The sequence below is a fragment of the Bos mutus genome, chromosome 6, assembly GCF_027580195.1.
Source record: "Bos mutus isolate GX-2022 chromosome 6, NWIPB_WYAK_1.1, whole genome shotgun sequence".
In the NCBI taxonomy this organism is placed as follows: Eukaryota; Metazoa; Chordata; class Mammalia; order Artiodactyla; family Bovidae; genus Bos; species Bos mutus.
Window position 1 is genome coordinate 11,118,162 of NC_091622.1, and position 21,641 is coordinate 11,139,802.

The 21,641-nt window shown below is 39.6% G+C and overlaps 1 protein-coding gene across 1 annotated transcript; it reads right to left on the reverse strand.

Moving 5' to 3' along the window:
• Window positions 1–622: 622 nt before the first annotated feature.
• LOC102269823 (eukaryotic translation initiation factor 4 gamma 2-like) lies at window positions 623–3,511 on the reverse strand. The gene is made up of 4 exons (XM_070372896.1): window positions 3,431–3,511; window positions 3,239–3,299; window positions 2,349–2,495; window positions 623–2,229 (listed from the first exon to the last, which is right to left on the reverse strand). Exons 1-4 carry the CDS (start codon window positions 3,509–3,511, stop codon window positions 623–625), a joined length of 1,896 nt encoding a protein of 631 aa, XP_070228997.1.
• Between the last annotated feature and the right edge of the window lie 18,130 nt (window positions 3,512–21,641).

The window sequence follows — 21,641 nt, forward strand, 5'->3', positions numbered from 1 at the left end:
CTACTACTCGGAGTTACTCTTTTCCCTGAGTTGTCCCTTTCCTCAGCTAGTTTCTTGTTGCACCATTCCCAAAACATTACTCCATCATAACATCTTCTGCAACTTCTCTAAAATCTTGATTCTCATTTTACTTCTTTACCTCAAGACTGACCTGCACCTTTGCCATTTCAGCCCCAAGAAAACCAAAGTCAAAGGGAATTTTGTTCTCAGCAGAGATCTAGTTCAAGGGTTAGGAAATCAGGGCCTCTGAATTAAATCCAGTCCATATCCTGTTTTCTGTACAGTTCATGAGCTGGGAATACTTTTCATATTTTTAAATGGTTGGGGGAGAAATGAAAGAAAATAATAGTTCATGACATGAAAATTGTATGAAAGTCAAATTTCAATGTCTATGAATAGTGGAATCTAGCCATGCCCATTTAGACATGTGTCTGTGATTGCTTTTTTTTTCCCCAAGTATCACAATGTTTATTGATAGATACAAGTACATAAAATCAGGGCATGAACATGACTTGATAAATTAAGTAGACTTAATTTCAATACTATAATAAGAGGGACCAATTCAAATTCTCACCATTTGTTTCACACCCACAAAGACCACTTCAAGGGCATTTACGATCTCTCAAAACTGATCAGTTTTGTGCAAGTAAACCATGTTTCTTTTTAAAAAGACTTGATTTTTATTCATTAGGAAAGACTGAGCAGGCCTCAAGCTAACCTCATCTGCATTAAGCTGTCCTTTCTTAAAAAACCGAGGTGGCATATCCTTCGACTGTCCTTGCAGCTGGGATAAGAGTCCCTGACTCTGGTTATGGTAGAGCTGGCTTAGCCCCTGGCTTTTCATAAACTTGCCTCCCATCTCCCCAAACTGCGACTGTGTGGGAGGCATGATGTGTCCCCCATGGCCACTGAAGAGCTGATTTGAACGATGGCGCCCCATGGTGGGTGAAAATCTATCCTGGATAACTCCTGGACCAATACCAATTCCGCTTCCTGGCATTTGTCCAAACATATCAGCAAGTCCTCCAAGTGGGTCCCTATCTATTTTCATCCTGGGTGGCATAAACAGTCCCTCCAGAAAGAAGTCACTTCTCATCCCTTGAGCCATAGGAGCAGGAATAAATATTCCTAGATCTTTTACTGCATCTTGATGGATTTGATTGATCGTCTTTGGTCCATTGTCAAGAAAAGCTTTGCAAGGAGCCCAATGGTATTCTCGCAACTCTACAGTATCCTGCAGCAGGGAACGAATCCTCACCGGCAATTCCTTACTTAACATCAAGGAGCACATTCGGGCAAAGTACTGATCCATTAAGGACTTGGCTCGTTCATGGTCTAATCTAGACCCCACTGTCCTCATTATCTGACAGAGGCACTCCAAATCCTCTCCCATATCTTTGAGTTGGACTCTCTTCTTTTTTTCCAAAAGTGTTTTGATGCACTTATGAAGGATAGATTCATGAATAAGATCAAGCTTTCCAAGTTCTCCAATGAATTTGATGTTTCCCAACATCTTGATCTTAGCAATAGCTCTCTGTTCCTCCTCCTCAGGGAGGAGGGGATTTTCACGCTTATCATAGACGTCAACATTTCTGCTTTGGTTTTCAAATTCATCTTGTAATTTGGAAATTAGGAGGCGTCTGAATGTTGTGCTTTGCTTCTGTCCTGGTTGACCCTCTGCTGCTGGGCCATCAAAGTTTGGTGCATCTTCTGCCAATCGCAGACATAAGTGAGCATACAGTGAGCTATACTTTGGCTCTTCTAGGGCTTTGTCCACAATCAGCTGTATGACCCCTTTAAGGATGAGTTTAGACTCTACACCCACACTGAGGAGCTCAAGGCATAGCTTGCCAAACTTCTCAGGAGTAAGCTTGTTTAATATGCCTCTTACTTTCCTGAAGATTGCATCATGTCGTTCTTTTTCATTTGCGGAGTTGTTTGCTGCGGAGTTGTCATCTCGTCTAGGGCTTCGTGCAGGAATCCATTTCTGAGCGTTTTGCCCTGGGGTTTCCCCGGGGAACTCGCTGTTACCAGCAGTCTTGGGATAGTGCTGAGGTGCACCCCTACTTCCTCCTCCGCCCGAAGAAGCACTGAAACGAGAAGCACCCACTTCTGCGATCGCATTCTCCACTTTGGCGGCTTGACAACGAAGAATCTTCAAAAGAATAATATTAATGGATGGGGTGGGGAGGGAAGAGGATGGGAGAAATGAAAAACCTTCACCGAGAACTCAGCAGCTGCTACAGCAGCTGCCTCCTCAGGATCCGGTCGTCGGGGACAGGGAAGGGAGGGGGAAGGGGAACGGAAAACAAAAAAGGGGGAGGGAAGGGGGAGGAAGGAGTCTGAACCGGCTTGAAACGGCTCAGAAGAGTCGCTGCTGCAACCACCACCCGATACTCGCCGCCACCTCCATAGAGCTCCGACTCGCTGCTGGCCTGTGATTGCTTTTTGCACTATGACAGCAGAACTAAACGTTGCAATAGACACCAGATACCCTGCAAAGCCTAAAATATTAATTACTGTTTATAGAAACAGTTTGCCCACCCATGATCTAGATAAGACTTCCAAGTTTTGCAAAAATGTGAATTGTTTTTCACAGAGGTTAAATGATTTTCCCAAGGTCATGATAATTTATTGCTGAGAAAGGGCAGGGACTTTGATTCACACCCTCCTCACTGTATCACATGCAGCCTTCTTTTTATAAATATATAGTTAACCTTGTAACTGAAAAATAGGGGGAAATACAACTTTTCCTGAGATCTCCTGCATTTCCAACGTTAGTTACAAAACACACCATGTAGGAAATCAACACTTAAGATGACTACTGAAACAAGGATTATTACAAAATACATAATTTGGCAGCAAAGATTATTTATACCTTCCCTAAGCAATAGATTTTAAAAATCAATGTTATTTCCAGTTAGGCAGAGTTGTACCAATACTCAATCTACTCTATAGTATTCTATTTACATGTTATTTTTATATACAGATATATTCTTAGAGGAAAATGAGAACAATTCTCTGAGATAATTTATCATCTTGCTTTTAAATGAAAAAAAGAAATAAGTTCTGTTGCTGAAATGTTCTCCACGTGTTCCACCCGTGTCAGGATAAATAATTGTTTGATCAAAATAGAAGTTGCCTATGGGCCCCTGGCTGAGGAGTTGATTCATGAATTCTCATTAGTAATTACAACTCTAGAACGATCTAGCAGCCTTTTGACATCCTGATCACCTACCTCCTTCCCCAGTCTTCCACCTTGGGAGAGACGGCAGTGTCTCCTTCAGGCAACTACAGATCTGTAGGGAAACAGAGGATACGAGCAAGGATTGCAGTAGGCCCTTGTTTATTCTTTCCCAGACAAAAGGAACAGGAAACTTCAAACAAAATGCTCTAATTATCACTCTGTAACTGTATTCCAAATTTCTACTTTCTTTCCTTTGGCGAAAATACTGCTCCTACTATATTCGAGAAAGGGGAAGGAGTCCTCTGCCATCTTATTGGAGCCCATCCGCGCTGCTACAGCGTCTCACACCAGTTAACTCTGCATGGGCCTCTGGTCACTGCGTTTTGATCAGCTTCCCTGGAGCAGTGGCCTTACTGCTGCCTGGGCCTCAGTGCAAAGCATGTAGGGGAGACAACACTACCCTTTACTCTCTGCCCCCTTGACTCCCCACACCATCGCAAGCCCTGATGTGACCGTGATCTGAGATTAAGGCCTAACTAGAGCAGACGGGACAATCCACGTACAACCATATTCTAGGGGACTTCACTCACGGTTCAGTGCTTAAGGCTTCCCCTTGCAAGGCAGAGGGTATAGGTTTGATTCCTAGTCAGGGAGCTCAGATCCTACATGCCGCACAGTCAAAAAAATAAAACAACATAAAACAGAAGCAATACTGTAACAAATCCAATAAAGATTCAAACAAATTGTCCACATCAAAAAAAAAAAAAATTCTTTAACGCCCCCCCGCACCCCCCACCGAAAACCATATACTAAATCTGACTGCTGCCAGAGTCCAAGGACTAAGCTAACCTCAGCCTTATGTCTCCTCTGTGGACACAACCAGTCCAGAGACCTGCTCCTCATCTTGTCCCACCTCTAAAGAAGATATCCCCCTTTGTCAGACAGAGAATAAATTTTCTTATCACTTTAGGAAAATAACTACCGGTACCAACACAAATGGAATCTGTCTGGGGTGTTTTCTCCTTTTCTTATTAGGGAAATGCATAGGCTTAAGTAATAAGACAGCATTGGCTGGGGCTTTGGCAAGAAATGCCTAATATCGAATTCCTGAAAGTATCATCAGACCCCGTGTAAATAAAGACAAATGAAGTTTAACTCACTGTAGTGAGAAAGTCAGAGTCTTGGCAGTATCTCAAAAGGAGGAAATCTAGAAGTTCTGAGGTCTAGGCAGATCTTTGAAGGCAGGGGAATAATAAAGATTGGGCAACATTTATGATACAACAGTTTAGGATTGTTGCATACAGGGAGGTGAAGGTTCTGAAGTGATAAGTAAACTACTGTTTAATAAATGATCTCCGTATATGAGCCGAATGCTATCTCTGATAAATGAATTTGTAGGAATTTCTTCAGAGAAGGCAATGGCACCCCACTCCAGTACTCTTGCCTGGAAAATCCCATGGACGGAGCCTGGTAGGCTGCAGGAGTCGGACACGACTGAGCAACTTCACTTACACTTTTCACTTTCATGCATTGGAGAAGGAAATGGCAACCCACTCCAGTGTTCTTGCCTGGAGAATCCCAGGGACGGGGGAGCCTGATGGGCTGCCGTCTATGGGGTCGCACAGAGTCAGACACGACTGAAGCAACTTAGCAGCAGCAGCAGCAGGAATTTCTTACAGCCAATAGTAAAATCATTTACTGATTTTGTCTTGTCCTTTCCTGCCCCACTCTTCCCCCAAAGAAAACAATTAAGTCATGGTGACATAGCTGGTTTCAGTCACTAGGGTGATCTTTAGTACTCATAGTAGCAGAAAAGGCCAGGTGTAGTGCTGACAAATCCAATTTGTGATTTGGAGGAACCAGAGATCAAATTGCCAACATCCACTGGATCATTGAAAAAGCAAGAGAGTTCCAGAAAAATATCTATTTCTGCTTTATTGACTATGCCAAAGCCTTTGACTGTGTGGATCACAATAAACTGGAAAATTCTGAAAGATGGGAATACCAGAGCACACGACCTGCCTCTTGAGAAACCTGTATGCAGGTCAGGAAGCAACAGTTAGAACTGAACATGGGACAACAGACTGGTTCCAAATAGGAAAAGGAGTCTGTCAAGGCTGGATATTGTCCCCCTGCTTATTTAACTTATCTTCAGAGTACATCATGAGAAATGCTAGGCTGGATGAAGCACAAGCTGGAATCAAGATTGCCGGGAGAAATATCAATAACCTCAGATATGCAGATGACACCACCCTTATGGCAGAAAGTAAAGAAGAACTAAAGAGCCTTTTGAAAGTAAAAGACGTAAGTGAAAAATTTGGCTTAAAGCTCAACGTTCAGAAAACTTAGATCACGGCATCTGGTCCGATCACTTCATGGCAAATAGATGGGAAAACAGTGGAAACAGTGTCAGACTTTATTTTGGGGGGCTCCAAAATCACTGCAGATGGTGATCACAGACATGAAATTAAAAGACACTTGCTCCTTGGAAGAAAAACTATGACAAACCTAGATGGTGTATTAAAAAGCAGAGACATCACTTTGCATACAAAGGTCCCTACAGTCAAAGCCATGTTTTTTTCCAGTAGTCATGTACAGATGTGAGAGTTGGACCATAAAAAGGCTGTTCTCTGGTTCCTCTGCCTTTTCTAAGTCCAGCGTGTACGTCTCAAAGTTCTTGGTTCACTTACTGTTGAGGCCAGCGTGAAGGATTTTCAGTATTACCTTGCTAGCTTGTGAAATGAGTGCTTACTGTTTCTCTTCTTTTGGTCTTAATTTTTTTAAATTATGAATTTGGTCTAGGTATTTAATCATTTTCATTAGCAAATTTCTTAGAGCACCTCTGAGACTTTTTTCTCCTTTATCTTGAGTATGTGCATGCTAAATCACCTCAGTCATGTCTGACGCTTTGTGAGCCCATGGACTGTAACCCACCAAGGTCCTCTGTCTATGGAATTTTCCAGGTAAGAATACTGGAGTGGATGGCCATTCCCTCCTCCAGGGCATTTTCCCTATTCAGGGATCAAACCCATGTGTCTTATGTCTCCTGCATTGGCAGGAGGGTTGTTTATCATTGGCAGCACCTGGGAAGCCCAGTTATCTTGAGTACTTCTTCTAAAAGTGTTTTTAATGTGGATTTTTGTGAGGCAAAACTTCTTAGTTCTTGTATGCTTAACAAGGTTTTTACAGTACCCTCACTTTCAAATGGCAATTTGGCTACATATAAATTCTAGATTGAAAGTTCTTTTTAATACTTTAATGGTATTAATGCATTGTTTTCTTAGAGTATTGTTATCTTTTCTTTTTTTCCTTTAAAAGTGATCTGTTTTTCTATGAAAATTTTAGAATTTTTCAGTATTCTTAATTTTTAATTTACTGAGATGTAGCTTTTCTTAATATTTCCTTTTGGTCACAGTGGATTCTTTTAATCTGAGACCTTTCACTTTTTTTTTTTAAGTTCTGCTGCTGCTGCTGCTGCTAAGTCACTTCAGTCGTGTACGACCCCATAGACAGCAGCCCACCAGGCTCCCCCGTCCCTGGGATTCTCCAGGCAAGAACACTGGAGTGGGTTACCATTTCCTTCTCCAATGCATGAAAGTGAAAAGTGAAAGTGAAGTCAATCAGTCGTGCCTGACTCTTAGCGACCCCATGGACTGCAGCCTACCAGGCTCCTCCATCCATGGGATTTTCCAGTCAAGAGTACTGAGAAATTTCTTTTCATTATTAAAAAATTATCTTCTATTTTTTCCCTTTTTGTGATCCCTATTATATGGCTGCTGATATTTCTCTATGTAGGTTCCATATTTTTAACATTTCCTTTATCTTTGTATGCTCTCTTCTAGGAGAACTGCCCAATTAGACTTTCCAGCTTTCTTGTTTCTTTTTTGTCTGTATCTGTTCCATTTTGGGGGGCTTCCCAGGTGGCTCAGTGGTACAAGAATATGCTCGCCAATGCAGGAGGCTCAGGAGACACGGGTTCAATCCCTTGGTTGTAAGATCCACTGGAAGAGGGCTTGGAAACCCACTCCAGTATTCTTGACTGGAAAATCCCACGGACAGAGGATCCTGGCAGGATGCGGTCCATTGGGTCACAAAGAGTCAGACACGACGTGTTGACTGAGCACAGTACAGCACACATTCTGTTTGTTGAATCTATTATGTGTTTCATGTCATATGGACTATTGTGTCTAATACTTTTCACACCTAACATCGCCAACTGATTTTCTTGACAGTGTCTATTATTTTCTTATTGTTATCTTAACTAAATCATGTCTACTGTACCTATTTAAAATTCTCTATTTAGGCAATTCCCTGGTGGTACATTGCAGGACTCCGTGTTTCCACTGCAGGGGGCCTTGGTTCCATAACTGGTTGGGGAACTAAGATCCCCAAAAGCTGTGGGGCATGGCCAGATAAGCAAATCAATCAATCCATCCTCTATTTAAAAACACCAGTTTCTTTTGATGCTTGTAAAAAGTTAATATTTTAAAATTTTGAAATAAAAATTCACTCAGTTGACATCTCTTTATTTAGAATGATCTACTCATATTCCTCTGGGTATATATATAGGCTACTCTGTCCAGGAATGCATATTTGGGGAAAATGAAAGAAAGAAATCTATTGTAGTTATTCAATTAGATCTCTTAACTCTCTCCCACAACATTCTAAATTTGTTGAAGGTCAAAAGCATCTTTTACATGTCTTGTAAAAAGAGCTCTGGAGCTTTGTATAAAGATTTCCTTGAGTCTATGCTTAAGTACTGATTTGTCTATTCATAAGAAGAAATTACAAAGACCAAAGAAAGAATCACCAGAAAGCAATAGGCAATTAATTTCTGGGGCACAATCAGTTCAGTTCAGTTCAGTCACTCAGTCGTGTCCGACCCTTTGCGACCCCATGAATCGCAGCACACCAGGCCTCCTTGTCCATCACCAACTCCCGGAGTTCACTCAGACTCACATCCATCGAGTCGGTGATGCCATCCAGCCATCTCATCCTCTGTCGTCCCCTTCTCCTCCTGCCCCCAATCCCTCCCAGCATCAGAGTCTTTTCCAATGAGTCAACTCTTCACATGAGGTGTCGAAGTACTGGAGTTTCAGCTTTAGCATCATTCCTTCCAAAGAAATACCAGGGTTGATCTCCTTCAGAATGGACTGGTTGGATCTCCTTGCAGTCCAAGGGATTCTCAAGAGTCTTCTCCAACACCACAGTGGCTGGGGTTATATTGAGTTTCACCTGACAGAAATCAGAGTCACACCATATACAATAAAAAATGAACAAGTGTGCAAAGAAGCAAGAATAATAATTAATGACTTGCAGAAAGAAAAAAAATCTCAGTGGAAAACCCACAAAAGGCAATACAATTAAAAGATAAGAATATTAAGGCTGCTTTTATAAATATATACCATATCTATGATTATTCTAGGTTACTGCCTGGAAAGAATTTCTGTACTACAGAAGAGGGAATGGGAAACCAGGAGGAGATGCCAGCAGTCTAAGAGATAAAACTGGGAGTCTAAGTATAGAGAGAAGAAGTCTAGCATTCATCTAGAAGGAGGGAGAAGAGTAGATAGAAGTACAGAGCACACCACAGAGACCTGCTGAGAAACCCATGTAAGTCTTCAGTTGATTTCTGATCATTGCATGTGTATGACGATCTCAAATTAAATGGACAAAATGAACCATCTTGAGCACGTTAATCCCTTTTTCCCAATCACCCCGTACTAATTAATAACTTCTAAAGTTTGGGGAAGAAGTGCTTGTGGTGGCATAGATGCTATTTGTGCATTCAAGAACATAGGCATTCATTCATCAAGACTGATATGACTACAGTCAGGGCTAAGTACTCAGTCTTTGAACAAAAGAGATATTCCCCATGGGAACTAGCTAGGTCTCGGTGACTAATTGATTGTATTGGATCTTTTCTAATACAGGAAGGACAGAGAATTGGCTTTACTGAGATGGTCATAGATTCTTGATGTCAGTAGGCAATCTCCATCCACAGTCCTTCTGCCAGCAATACCATCTGTGGACTTACAGAAAGCCTCATCCATTTGCCATGATATCTCATCAGACAACAAAACCAACTTATACCAGAAATGTAGCAATGGACTCACAGCCATGGAATTTGGTAGGCATTTTACTAAATTCTCCAATAACTAGTATTAATCTACTTCATTTGGTAGAATAGCCTTGTGTTCAGTAGCTGTACCAGCTGGTGCAAAGTGAAAAGGTAACAATGGTTACTCTACTACAAAGCAAAGTTGTAACATTCTCAAACTTATAGCTTATCACCAAGAACAATGCCAAGTACATAGTAGATACTCAATAATTTTTAAGTAAATAAATGAATGGCTCAGATCTTTATGATTCTCATTTTCTCATTTTGATAAGAAGCAGGTGTAAATTCTATTTGGGTTTAAGGTTGTTGCATCAAAACAGGTCACTTACTTTTCAGTAAAACATTAATTACTAAGAATTGATCAGAAATGCAGCTGCTTCTTTTTGCTGCTTTAAATTTTTATAGTACCTAGGAGAAAAATAATCAGTATACCAAACTGAAACACTCTTATGGCCATATCTCTTTAGCTAAGCCAAAATTATCTCTAATTTATCTCATAACAAAAACTCACATACTCAAAGTATATCTTTTACTTCTTGGATTTTCAAGATATTATCAACCCAATAATGTGTGTGCATGCTCAGTCTCTTTGGTCATGTCAGACTCATTGCAACCCTGTGGACTGTAGCCCACCAGGCTCCACTGTCCATGGGATTCTGTAGGCAAGAATGTTGGAGTGGGTTGCCATGCCCTACTCCAGGGGATCTTCCCAACCTAGGGAACGAACCCATGTCTCCTGAATCTCCTACACTGCAGGTGGGTTCTTTCCCCACTGAGTCACGTGGAAACCCCACCCCAATAATGATGGTGCTCAGTGGGAAAGTTCTCACATACAGGACAGACGGGCATGAGCTCTTTTTCTGTCACCTTGAGAGATAAGTAGGAACAGAATTTCAATACATCTTTTTTAAGAGATTAATTACTTAATATGATGGCATTTCCATTTGCATATTAGCTGTGTCTTGCTTCCTTTTGGAATTAAAAATTCAGTGAAAGCAAGCTGGGACTTAGGTTATTGCAATAAATCTTGCACAGGAAAATGGAAAAAATGGCATTAATGAACATACAATACTTAAATACAGATGATTAAACATTTGGGACAAAGCTAGGGAAGTTCTAGTATATTTTATACATATTGATATCCTCTATCATTCCTCAGAGTGTTTGTAAACATATTAGAACAAGCAAGAAAAGTTACAAAATAAAAATTTAAAGTGGATCTTGGCATGTAAAAATGAGAATAAAAAGTTAAATGTGTTGGATATAAGTTTCTCTATGTAGATGGTTTTAGTATATCTTAATAAAAGTTTTCTTTATGTTTATTAAAAATGACTCAGTCCAAAAAATATTTATATCATTTATAGAACTGTTACATTTTAAGAAAAATTGCTCCTTCTATAACCCTGAAAAGAATTACATAGGTTAAGAAAAACTATTGCAAATTTTTTAAAAGCACCCTTGTGCCATACTTTACTTGTTTAGCAACATTTGCTCTGATTTAGCAGTATGATGTAAAGCATTTAGTTGAAACAAGCAGTTAATAGCATAGAAGCAATATCAGGTAAGCCATATGAGCTTGTAATTAAATGTTAATTGTCTTCTGATCCTTAAACTAGATACCTAAACTGCATAGACCACTATCAGCAAGAGATGCAAATTATATGAATGCTGTAGGTACCCCAACACAAGTGGATTGATAAATATTTTATTGCTTTCCTAAGTGTCACTGAAGAATTCTACATAATTTCCCTCATGCTCTAAAAGAGGTAGTTTCAAAATGTTTGTCCTACTATAAATAATCAGAACTTATTTTAAATACAATTTTCCTGAGTGCCTCAGAAAGCTAACCAGAGATTGCATTTTGTATATTTTCTTTATGTAGATGAGAACTGGGGGCAATATACTTTTATATTTTTGATGATAAAATATCAATATTCTTCCATTCCAACCTCTTTAACTTATGCATGTTATATGTATGGCTAACTGAACAATTTACTTTTTCATCTAAATACCCAGCATTCTCATACCTTTGTATATTTGCTTGCATTGTTAATACAATGTTTTCTCCCAACATCTATGTTGCCCAACAAATTCTATCTCCTGTCGCTAATATTTTACTCTTGTGTGAATATACTGATCCACATAGATAGAAATTAACTTTCCCTTCTTTGAATTTTCACAATGCTTTGATATTAGTATTTTTGGCATGACTCTCATTCTGTTGTATGATGTAGTTAGCATTTCAGAACTCAAAATTACTTTCATAAACTAAAGAACCTATAGGAAATAAAACTCGACATGTGAAATGCAAAGTATTCCATTTAGTGGGGTGGGGAACCCACTAAAACCCAAGAAGTGAATATTGTACATATAATAATAAATAATTATGGGATAGTGAATATGAATGGAAAATAGCCAGGCTGTCACATCTGGTTGTACTTTTTTATCTTATAATCAGAGAAGTTGACTAAGAAACACTCATTATATAAAGGAGGTCAGAAGCTACTAACTTCCAGTTATAAAATCTCCTAATAATGAATGGCACGGTGTCTATAGTTAATAATTCTGTATTAAATATTTAAAAGTTGTTAAAAGTAGATCTTAAAAGTTCTCATAATTTTTTTTTACTATGTGTGATGATGGATGTTATATAGACTTACTGTGGTGATCATTTCATAATATAAACAAATATTAAATCATATTGTACACCTAAAACAACTATTTTAGCAGTGTACAATCTTATTTTATTTTTGCTTCATTTACATATATATGTATCAATTCTTTCTCAGATTCTTTTCCCATTTAGGTTGTCACATAATATTGAGCAGAGTTCCCTGTGTTATACAGTAGGTCCTTGCTGGTTATCTGTTTAAAATTAACGGTGTGTACATATCAATCCCAAACTCCCTAACTATCCTTGAAACTAATCTAATGTCATATATTAGTTACATCTCAAAAAAGAACAAAAAATACATTATAGAAGCTAGGACCTTTTGAGGGGGAAAAGGGTAAAAGGATTTTTTTTTTTTTAAGATTTAAAGGTTACTGTGCAAAAACTGATGTTTCATTTTATTCCAGTGATGGTAGAAAAATGAAGAATTTTTCTGTGAATTAAGTCTTTTAAACAGTCATTATTTTATTAATGGTGGGAAATACTGGTGTCTTCTTTTTTAGAAATTTTTAGTAAGTAGAGAATTTTATTTTTCTGAAATATTTAAATTAATTCTACCTAAAAAGGAAAAGTAACCTTGTAAGAGACAAACTTAATAGGTGCAACCACAATCAACTTTATATTGTTTATTTTATTAGTCCTTTCCACATAGAGTCTCAGACCCGATACTGAACTTGAAAAGGAAAATAAAGTCCTGGGTAATTTGAAAGCTAGGAAAATAGTGTCAGTTTTCTTGTTTGATTAACTAGGGGTTAAATAGAAAGCCTTATGGAAGGTTATGTCACCTTTTTTCACTGTTGAAATTTTTTCCAAAACTTACCAGAGCAATTATATTTCACAGAGTATAGCATTTGAACACAGTTTCATTTTCACAGAAGCTTCAGGAACTTTCAGGGTATAAGGTTTATTAACACTAATGATAAAATCCTGTATTTTGAGGCACTATACAAGTGGGTATCAGTTCAGTTCAGTTCAGTTGCTCAGTCGTGTCCTACTCTTTGCGACCCCATGAATAGAAGCACACCAGGCCTCTCTGCCCATCACCAACTCCTGGAGTTCACTCAAACTCATGTCCATCGAGTCAGTGATGCCATCCAGCCATCTCATCCTCTGTCGTCCCCTTCTCCTCCTGCCCCCAACCCCTCCCAGCATCAGAGTCTTTTCCAATGAGTCAATTCTTCACATGAGGTGGCCAAAGTACTGGAGTTTCAGCTTTAGTATCATTCCTTCCAAAGAAACCCCAGGGCTGATCTCCTTCAGAATGGACTGGTTGGATCTCCTTGCAGTCCAAGGGACTCTTAAGAGTCTTCTCCAACACCACAGTTCAAAAGCATCAATTCTTCGGTGCTCAGCCTTCTTTACCATCCAGCTCTCACATCCATACATGACCACAGGAAAAACCATAGCCTTGACTAGATGAACCTTTGTTGGCAAAGTAATGTCTCTGCTTTTGAATATGCTATCTAGGTTGGTCATAACTTTCCTTCCAAGGAATAAGTGTCTTTTAATTTCATGGCTGCAGTCACCATCTGCAGTGATTTTGGAGCCCCCCAAAACAAAGTCTGACACTGTTTCCACTATTTCCCCATTTCCCATGAAGTGATGGGACCGGATGCCATGATTTTCGTTTTCTGAATGTTGAGCTTTAAGCCAACTTTTTCACTCTCCACTTTCACTTTCATCAAGAGGCTTTTTAGTTCCTCTTCACTTTCTGCCATAATGGTGGTGTCATCTGCATATCTGAGGTTATTGATATTTAATTCTATTCAAATGATGGGGTGAGACATTTTGTGTTCCATATTATCGAGTATCAATCTTATTAACTATTGCATCATTGCCTTAGGGCACATACTACACAGTCTTCTGTAAAAATCCATATTTAAAAGTAAGATAATTGCTGCAGATCACTGACTGAGGCCTTTGGTTTTACCCTTAGAGTGGAGATATTGTCCAAAATAAGTAGGGAATTCTGGAGATGCTATTGACCTGCTTAATTTGGCATGAGTGTGTGCAGTGGGAGTAAATCTGCTGACAAGCTCAGTTTCTCTCACTCGTCTGATCTAAGGAGACACTGAGTCAACAGAATAGAATTCCAATAGCTTCCCTACTGCAAAGCTCATGCCCTTCAGAGTGATACCTTTGTCCTCTGAGGTTTATTCAACTGCTTTAGGAAAGTGATTGCCTGAGCAGTAAAAATAGAACAGTGTCCAATCAGAAGAGGGGGAAAAATAAGTTAGATTTAGCTTAAAACAGTGTAGCACATTTCAAAAAATTTATCTATTTTATTTATTTTTTTGGCAAATTTGTGTAAAATTAAACCTTCTTTGGAGCATACTTTATAGCTTTTTTTTTTTTTTTTTTAGGATATCTGACTCCTCTCCTTATCATTCTCATTCTCTCATAGAAGCAGGATGGTTTACAAATTTATCTCCCTATCTACAACTCACAACATGAAAAGAAGTGGGGAAAATTGGTGCTCTCCTGAATTGGCAGCAAATCTACTGCTGCTAAGTCACTTCAGTCATGTCGGACTCTGTGTGACCCTATAGACATAGACGGCAGCCCACCAGGCTCCTCTGTCCATGGGATTCTCCAGGCAAGAACACTGGAGTGGGTTGCCATTTACTCCTCCAATGCATGAAAGTGAAAAGTGAAAGTGAAGTCGCTCAGTCGTGTCCAACTCTTAGCGACCCCATGGACTGCAGCCTTCCAGGCTCCTCCGTCCATGGGATTTTCCAGGCAAGAGTACTGGAGTGGGGTGCCATTGCCTTCTCCATTTCTACTTATTTATCCATTCATTGACATCTGCTCAGTAACTCCAAAGACAGGAATTGAGTCTAAATAAATAACCACACCTTGATCCTGCCCCAGGCAGGTATTCTAGCATTCACTTGTCCCTGTGGCATGTAGTTTGTGTGTTTGAAGATTATATTTGGAATAAGCTTATTTCAAAACAGCTTGGGACTATAGCCAACTCCAATCTTTTGACCTTCCCTATGAGAAAATTAAGGAAAATAACTTTATAAGGTTACTAGTAAGTAATTAACAGAGGTAAGACCTATAGGGTATCTTAGAGAATTGGGAAGTTAAAGAGTCATAACACCCTTTCAGTGATAGATTTCTATGAATTCCTAGGAATAAGACACTTCAGGTTCATTTTCTGTAGTAGTCTAGTCATTCATTCTAATATTATTCAAGCACCCACTATGGCTGGGGAAGGAAATGGCAACACACTCCAGTATGCTTGTCTGGGGAATCCCATGGACTGAGGAGCCTGGTGGGTACAGTCCATGGGGTCACAAAAGAGTAGGACATGACTGAACAACTAACACACACACACACACACACACACCTTCTATGAAATAGGCTTGTGCTCCAGACAAACTGTAATTTTGACAAAACATGGCTTGTGTATGTTAAGTGATACAGATAATCTGGAAGTTGCAACGCAATGGATTAAGTGCTCCTTGAGATACAGTGATCATACTGAAAAAAGTTGGCTGAGAAGTATTTGAGGCACAAAGGTCCCAGAGAAAATTTGTGGATATTTTGGGTACAGGGTCACATTCTTGGAAAATGAAAAGTGATTTGTGAGGAAATGAAGTAACTGTATATAAATTCTGCTTTCAAGAAATCTGATTAAGCAAACAACAGCAAAAGAAAGGCTTTGTGTTACAATGACAGGCATCAAAGAGGGATCCCCCCACTCCACCCCCCCACCGCCCCAATGAAACAGTTAAGTGTATTTATACACCATAAGAAAGAATCCAACACATAGAGATATAATTAATGGGACAAAACACCTTCAGAAATGAGATGCATTGGATCTAGATTATTGGCTACACTTTCTAACAAGGAAAATAAGATAATGACAAGGAGTAGATACTTGACATCCAAATATAAAGCAAGGTTGCCAGCTAACACAGAAAGAAAGCCAGGCCAGGAAAGGAGTAAGATGAGAGGGGTGAATACTATCCTTGTATTTGTGGGAGCTGGAAGACAGAGAAGAAATGGGAGAAGCAACTGACCAAGGATGTTTTGTATTTTTGTTCTTTTGTATTGAAAGACAAGCAGAGATTAGAAAGTGTTCACTTTTAGTACCAACGATAAAGCTCAGAAATGCAAGAGGTGAGGAACAATCAGGTGAGAGGAAGAGTTGATGGTTTGGCCATTTTCAGGACAGTGGAGAAGAAATACTCGAGAAAGTATCGGAACTTCCAAACCTCAAAATGCCCAAAATACAGAGAAAGAAGTCAACACAGGATAAAGAGAGGGAAACTAAGGGTCTCAGTATAGTAAAAGACCATAGATACATGGGAGGAGGAGATAGAGAAAGCCAGGGGGCTTAGATGACTAAAAGGGTTGGTGGATACTAACAATCCCAAATTGGGGAACCTTCAGCTGGTAACTTCCTGTGTGCTATCTTGAAGTGTATATTGAAGCACTGCTGCTGCTAAGTCACTTCAGTCATGTCTGACTCGGTGCGACCCCATAGATGGCAGCCCACCAAGCTTCCCCGTCCCTGGGATTCTCCAGGCAAGTGATTATATTTGAAGATCAAATAAATAGGATAACCATGGAATTGGATAGGACCTCAGCTTGCATATGGAAACCATCCAGAAGAATGAAGAAAAATGAGATGGAAAGAAGACTGTAAAATGGGAGCCAAACCCCTCAATGAATATGGAGAAGGACTGATTCACCAGAAAATTGACAAAAGAGGGGAAGTTTATGTTACAGAGCCCAAGCTCACTCTGCTTTCCACACAACAGATCAATGAATAAGAGATGAGGTGTTGAGGCAAGGAATATGACTTTATTCAGAGAGCCAACTGGCAGAAAAGGTGGCAGACTAATGTCTCAAAATATCCATCTTATGAAGGTCTGGATGTCAGGTTCTTTTATAGATCAGAGATGGGGGCAGGTGAGTAAACACAGTGAAAAGACCATTAGTCTTGCAAATATCTCAGAATGGCAAGCCTCTGCCAGAGGATGTTTTCATTTCTTCTTTCCTGCCATCAATAGGTGGACAGGGTTCTGAAAAAGGCACTTTACCAGTCAGGCAGAGGGGCAGGATTCTCTGAAACAGGACATTATGTATGATTTTAAAAACAAAAGCAAGTTTCAATGCCATTCTCCCAAATCCGAATCGCCAGTCCAGGTTCGATGCAGGATACAGGAAACTTGGGGCTGGTGCACTGGGATGACCCAGAGGGATGGTATGGGGAGGGAGGTGGGAGGGGGGTTCAGGATTGGGAACACGTGTACACCCATGGTGGATTCATGTTGATGTATGGCAAAACCAATACAATATTGTAAAGTAAAATAAATAAATAATAAATAAAAATTTTAAAAAGAACTTAAAAAAATAAAATAAATAAAAACAAAAGCAATGAAAAGCAAGTCAAAGAAACAATTCCAAGATGGAATCAGAATTGGCTCTTCCCTGAAACCTTTAGAAGGTGGTAAACTTGATTACTATAAACTTTATAAAGACAAGAGGTTTTTCTCACATGCATATGTAATAATGGTCTAGAACTGGCCAAAAAAAACCCACAACAACCTAGGAAAAATGCTATGATTGCGTTAGAAACCTTGGGGTGTAGGAGAATGAACAAGACTGTGCTTGAAAGGGCAAAAGTGAAGTCAGGTGTTTGGAGGACATCCAGGTTTCAGTTGAGGCATAGAGGAGAAATGTATAGAGAATTTGTCATATGCTTCCATCTGGAATATTACAACATGTACTTAGTTTTAAAGAGAACCATTTCAAAAGCTTCTGGTGCCCTTTCAAGGTGATTTCTTAAGGGGAAGAGTAAATGCACATGTTTATCTCTGTATCTATCCCAAGTAGGCATCTGTATACTTGAGATAAGGGACTGGTCCTGTTTGTTGAATCCTCATCTGATATACAGTTTAGCAAACAACAGACTCTTAATAAATACTTGTGCCTGCCATATTATAGGTGACCCACCTATACTTGTAGAATGACTGTTATCCAGGACATAGTATATAAAGCCTTCTTCATGTTTGCTTCTTGTTTGTTTTAACCTTTGAAGAATAAGGGCTTCCCTGGTGGCTCAGATGGTAAGCATCTGCCCGCAATGCAGGAGACCCAAGTTCGATCCCTGGGTTGGGAAGATCCCCTGGAGAAGGAAATGGCAACCCATTCCAGTACTCTTGCTTAGAAAACTCCATGGATGGAGGAGCTTGGTTGACTTCAGTCCATGTGGTCACAAAGAGTCGGACACGACTGAGTAACTTCACTTTGAAGAATACAATGGCTTCCAAAGTGAAGAGTTTTTCCCAGCCTGTGCATCTAAAAAACTGGTCTGAGACCTTCTCTTTAAATAATTAAATTCTATAAAACAGGACATCTTTTCTCCCAGTTTGAAAAGGGTAGCCATTTTTCTACCTATGAGAACCTTCCATTTCTTTTTGTATTATGGTGTAATTCATGGATTTTTATTTTAATGATAAAAAAATCCAGTCAGAAAACTGCCATTTTTTTTCAAGCCTTCTTTAAGTAGACACCTAACTACTATCCAGTTTCACAGTGGACATTTATATTTTTTTCTCATGCTTGTAGCTGTTTTGCGTTAGTACTGATAGATGAGCATAATTACTGCTGCAAAAGTAAGTTAAAAAAAAAAAAAAAACCTTTAAAAATCTAAAAGTGTCATTATCAGTGAAAATTCTATTAAATTCTAGGTTATATATGAGACATTTTGCAGTTGATACTTCCATGTGCTCATAATAATACAGATAAATTTAGTTATTGGATATTCCCCCCTAACTAGGATATAAAGTTATTCCATTTTATCTAACACGTGTCCATTTAACTTCACAAAGAATTTTAAAGATTTCATTTTATGTAATTTTATAAATATTAGTCCTGCTAATATAAATGTTTGTTTCCTTAGACTCATTTTGAGTTTGAGTATTCATTTTCAAATAGTCAAATATTTATAGAGTACCTACAATGCAAAAAGTGACATGCTAGATTTTTGCTAGAAGATTGGGATTAAACTGACTTCAGATACAAAAAGTTCAATATGTATGCATAATGAGACATGCTATTTGTTTACAAAACTGTAGAGGTCTATTATAGAATGATCAATGATATCTATTTTTTTAATTACTACAAACAATTCTGATGATTATATATAAAAATATCTGAGTACTTCTGAGTACTGACAAAATTTGTTCTTGACAAGGTTTATTCTTTTGGATTTCTGTTCTCCTATTTCACTAAACTGTGTTCTATTCTGCTATTGTATTCCCTTGAACTTGGCAGGATGCATTATGCAAATAAGTACCTGGTTCCTATCTATCAGCATGTGAGATCCCCAAAATGTCTGCTTTAACATGCTGATTAAAGTTAACCCCATGCAAATAGGAGAGCACACTAACTCAGTGCAAGATAAATGTCAAGGGTGTTCTGTATTCTTTCATACAAACTTTCCATTATAAATGTGACAGAATTAAGATGTTTTCAGTATACCATGATAAAAGACTGAAAGACTGAATCCGTGTTTCACAACAAAAAGCTTCTTAAATAAATCCATTGATCTCATTAAGATTAACCAAGGAGAAGGCATGTATTGGCACTGAGGTAAGTCATGAATGTATAGGGACAGTTTTAAATAATCATAAAATTAATATATCTTCAGAATACATCCTATAGGCAAAAAATTCTATTGAGTAGTATAATTAATAGGATCCCTGGTGACTCATGATGCAGAGTACATCATGAGAAATGCTGGGCTGGAAGAAGCACAAGCTGAAATCCAGATTGCCGGGAGAAATATCAATAATCTCAGATATGCAGATGACACCACCCTTATGGCAGAAAGTGAAGAGGAACTAAAAAGCCTCTTGATGAAGGTGAAAGAGGAGAGTGAAAAAATTGGCTTAAAACTCAATATTCAGAAAACGAAGATCATGGCATCCGGTCCCATCACTTCATGGGAAATAGATGGGGAAACAGTGGATACAGTGTCAGACTTTGTTTTTTGGGGTTCCAAAATCACTGCAGATGGTGACTGCAACCATGAAACTGAAAGATGCTTACTCCTTGGAAGGAAAGTTATGACCAACCTAGATAGCATATTCAAAAGCAGAGACATTACTTTGCCAACAAAGGTCCGTCTAGTCAAGGCTATGATTTTTCCTGTGGTCATGTATGGATGTGAGTTGGACTATGAAGAAAGCCGAGCGGTGAAGAATTGATGCTTTTGAACTGTGGTGTTGGAGAAGACTCTTAAGAGTCCCTTGGACTGCAAGGAGATCCAACCAGTCCATTCTGAAGGAGATCAGCCCTGGGATTTCTTTGGAAGGAATGATGCTAAAGCTGAAACTCCAGTACTTTGGCCACCTCATGTGAAGAGTTGACTCATTGGAAAAGACTCTGATGCTGGGAGGGATTGAGGGCAGGAGGAGAAGGGGACGACAGAGGATGAGATGGCTGGATGGCATTGCTGAGTTGATGGACGTGAGTCTGAGTGAACTCTGGGAGTTGGTGATGGACAGAGAGGCCTGGCGTGCTTCGATTCATGGGGTCGCAAAGAGTGGGACAGGACTGAGCGACTGAACTGAACTGAACTGAACTGGTGACTCAGATGGTAAAGAATCTGCCTACAATGCAGGAGACACCGGTTCAATCCCTGGGTCAGGAATATCCCCTGCAGAAGGGAAAGGCAATCCATTCCATTATTCTCGTCTGGAGAATCTAAAGGACAGAGGAGCCTGGAGGTCCATGGGATCACAGAGTCGGACATGACTGAGCAACTAACACTTTCACATAGACTGCAGACTAGGACAGATATCAGTCAAATGGATTTCAAAGCTTGGGCAAGTGACAACATTACCTTTCTGATATTGTCTTGCCTCACCAGGAAAATGCATATAACACTATCTATTTTATAGTTGAGAAATGGATTATTTCCTGCCATTTGGTAATAAGAAACTAATACAGACATCAGAAATATACCTTCAGACACAGAAGTGCATGCAGACCATCAGATGAGAGCAGACAGGAGTACCTGAATATATAGACCCACACAAAACTTGGTAGAATGAAGGAACTAGGAGGGGAAATTGGAGTGTTAGTAGGACAGGACCAGCCCTCGACAGGTGGGGAAAATGAAGTAGGGGTCCAATCCCCACATCGGGGCAATTGTCTGAGTCAGAGAAGAAACATTAAAGGCTGAGAGTGAAACAGCTGATCTGTGGCAGCCTAAATGGAATGAGAATCAGTCCTTGCCACAGCCATATATACCCTAGATGGCGCAGTGGCTGGGAGCTGGAGTTTAGAGATTGTGGAGGTATCCCAGGGCGAGGGCTGCTGTTGACTGCAGAGAGATGGATCGAGGGGATGTGAAGGAGTAGATTGTGGTGGGAAATGCCTGTGGAGGAAAACAGATAGGCTGGCCCATCAAACACCTGATGAACCAAACTACAGAGTAGGAGCCCACCCAGCGTGGCCCGTTAAGTGCCTGATGTTTCGATCTACAGAGTAGGACCCCAGGAGAGGGGCCCCTCTATGTGCCTGATGCACCGAGCAACAGAGAAGGACTCCAGGCAAGGAAGCCCTCTAAGTGCCTGAATCAGCAGCGTTACAGAGAAAGACTGGCCAAAGAGGCTTTCTGATCACCAGCTACAAGA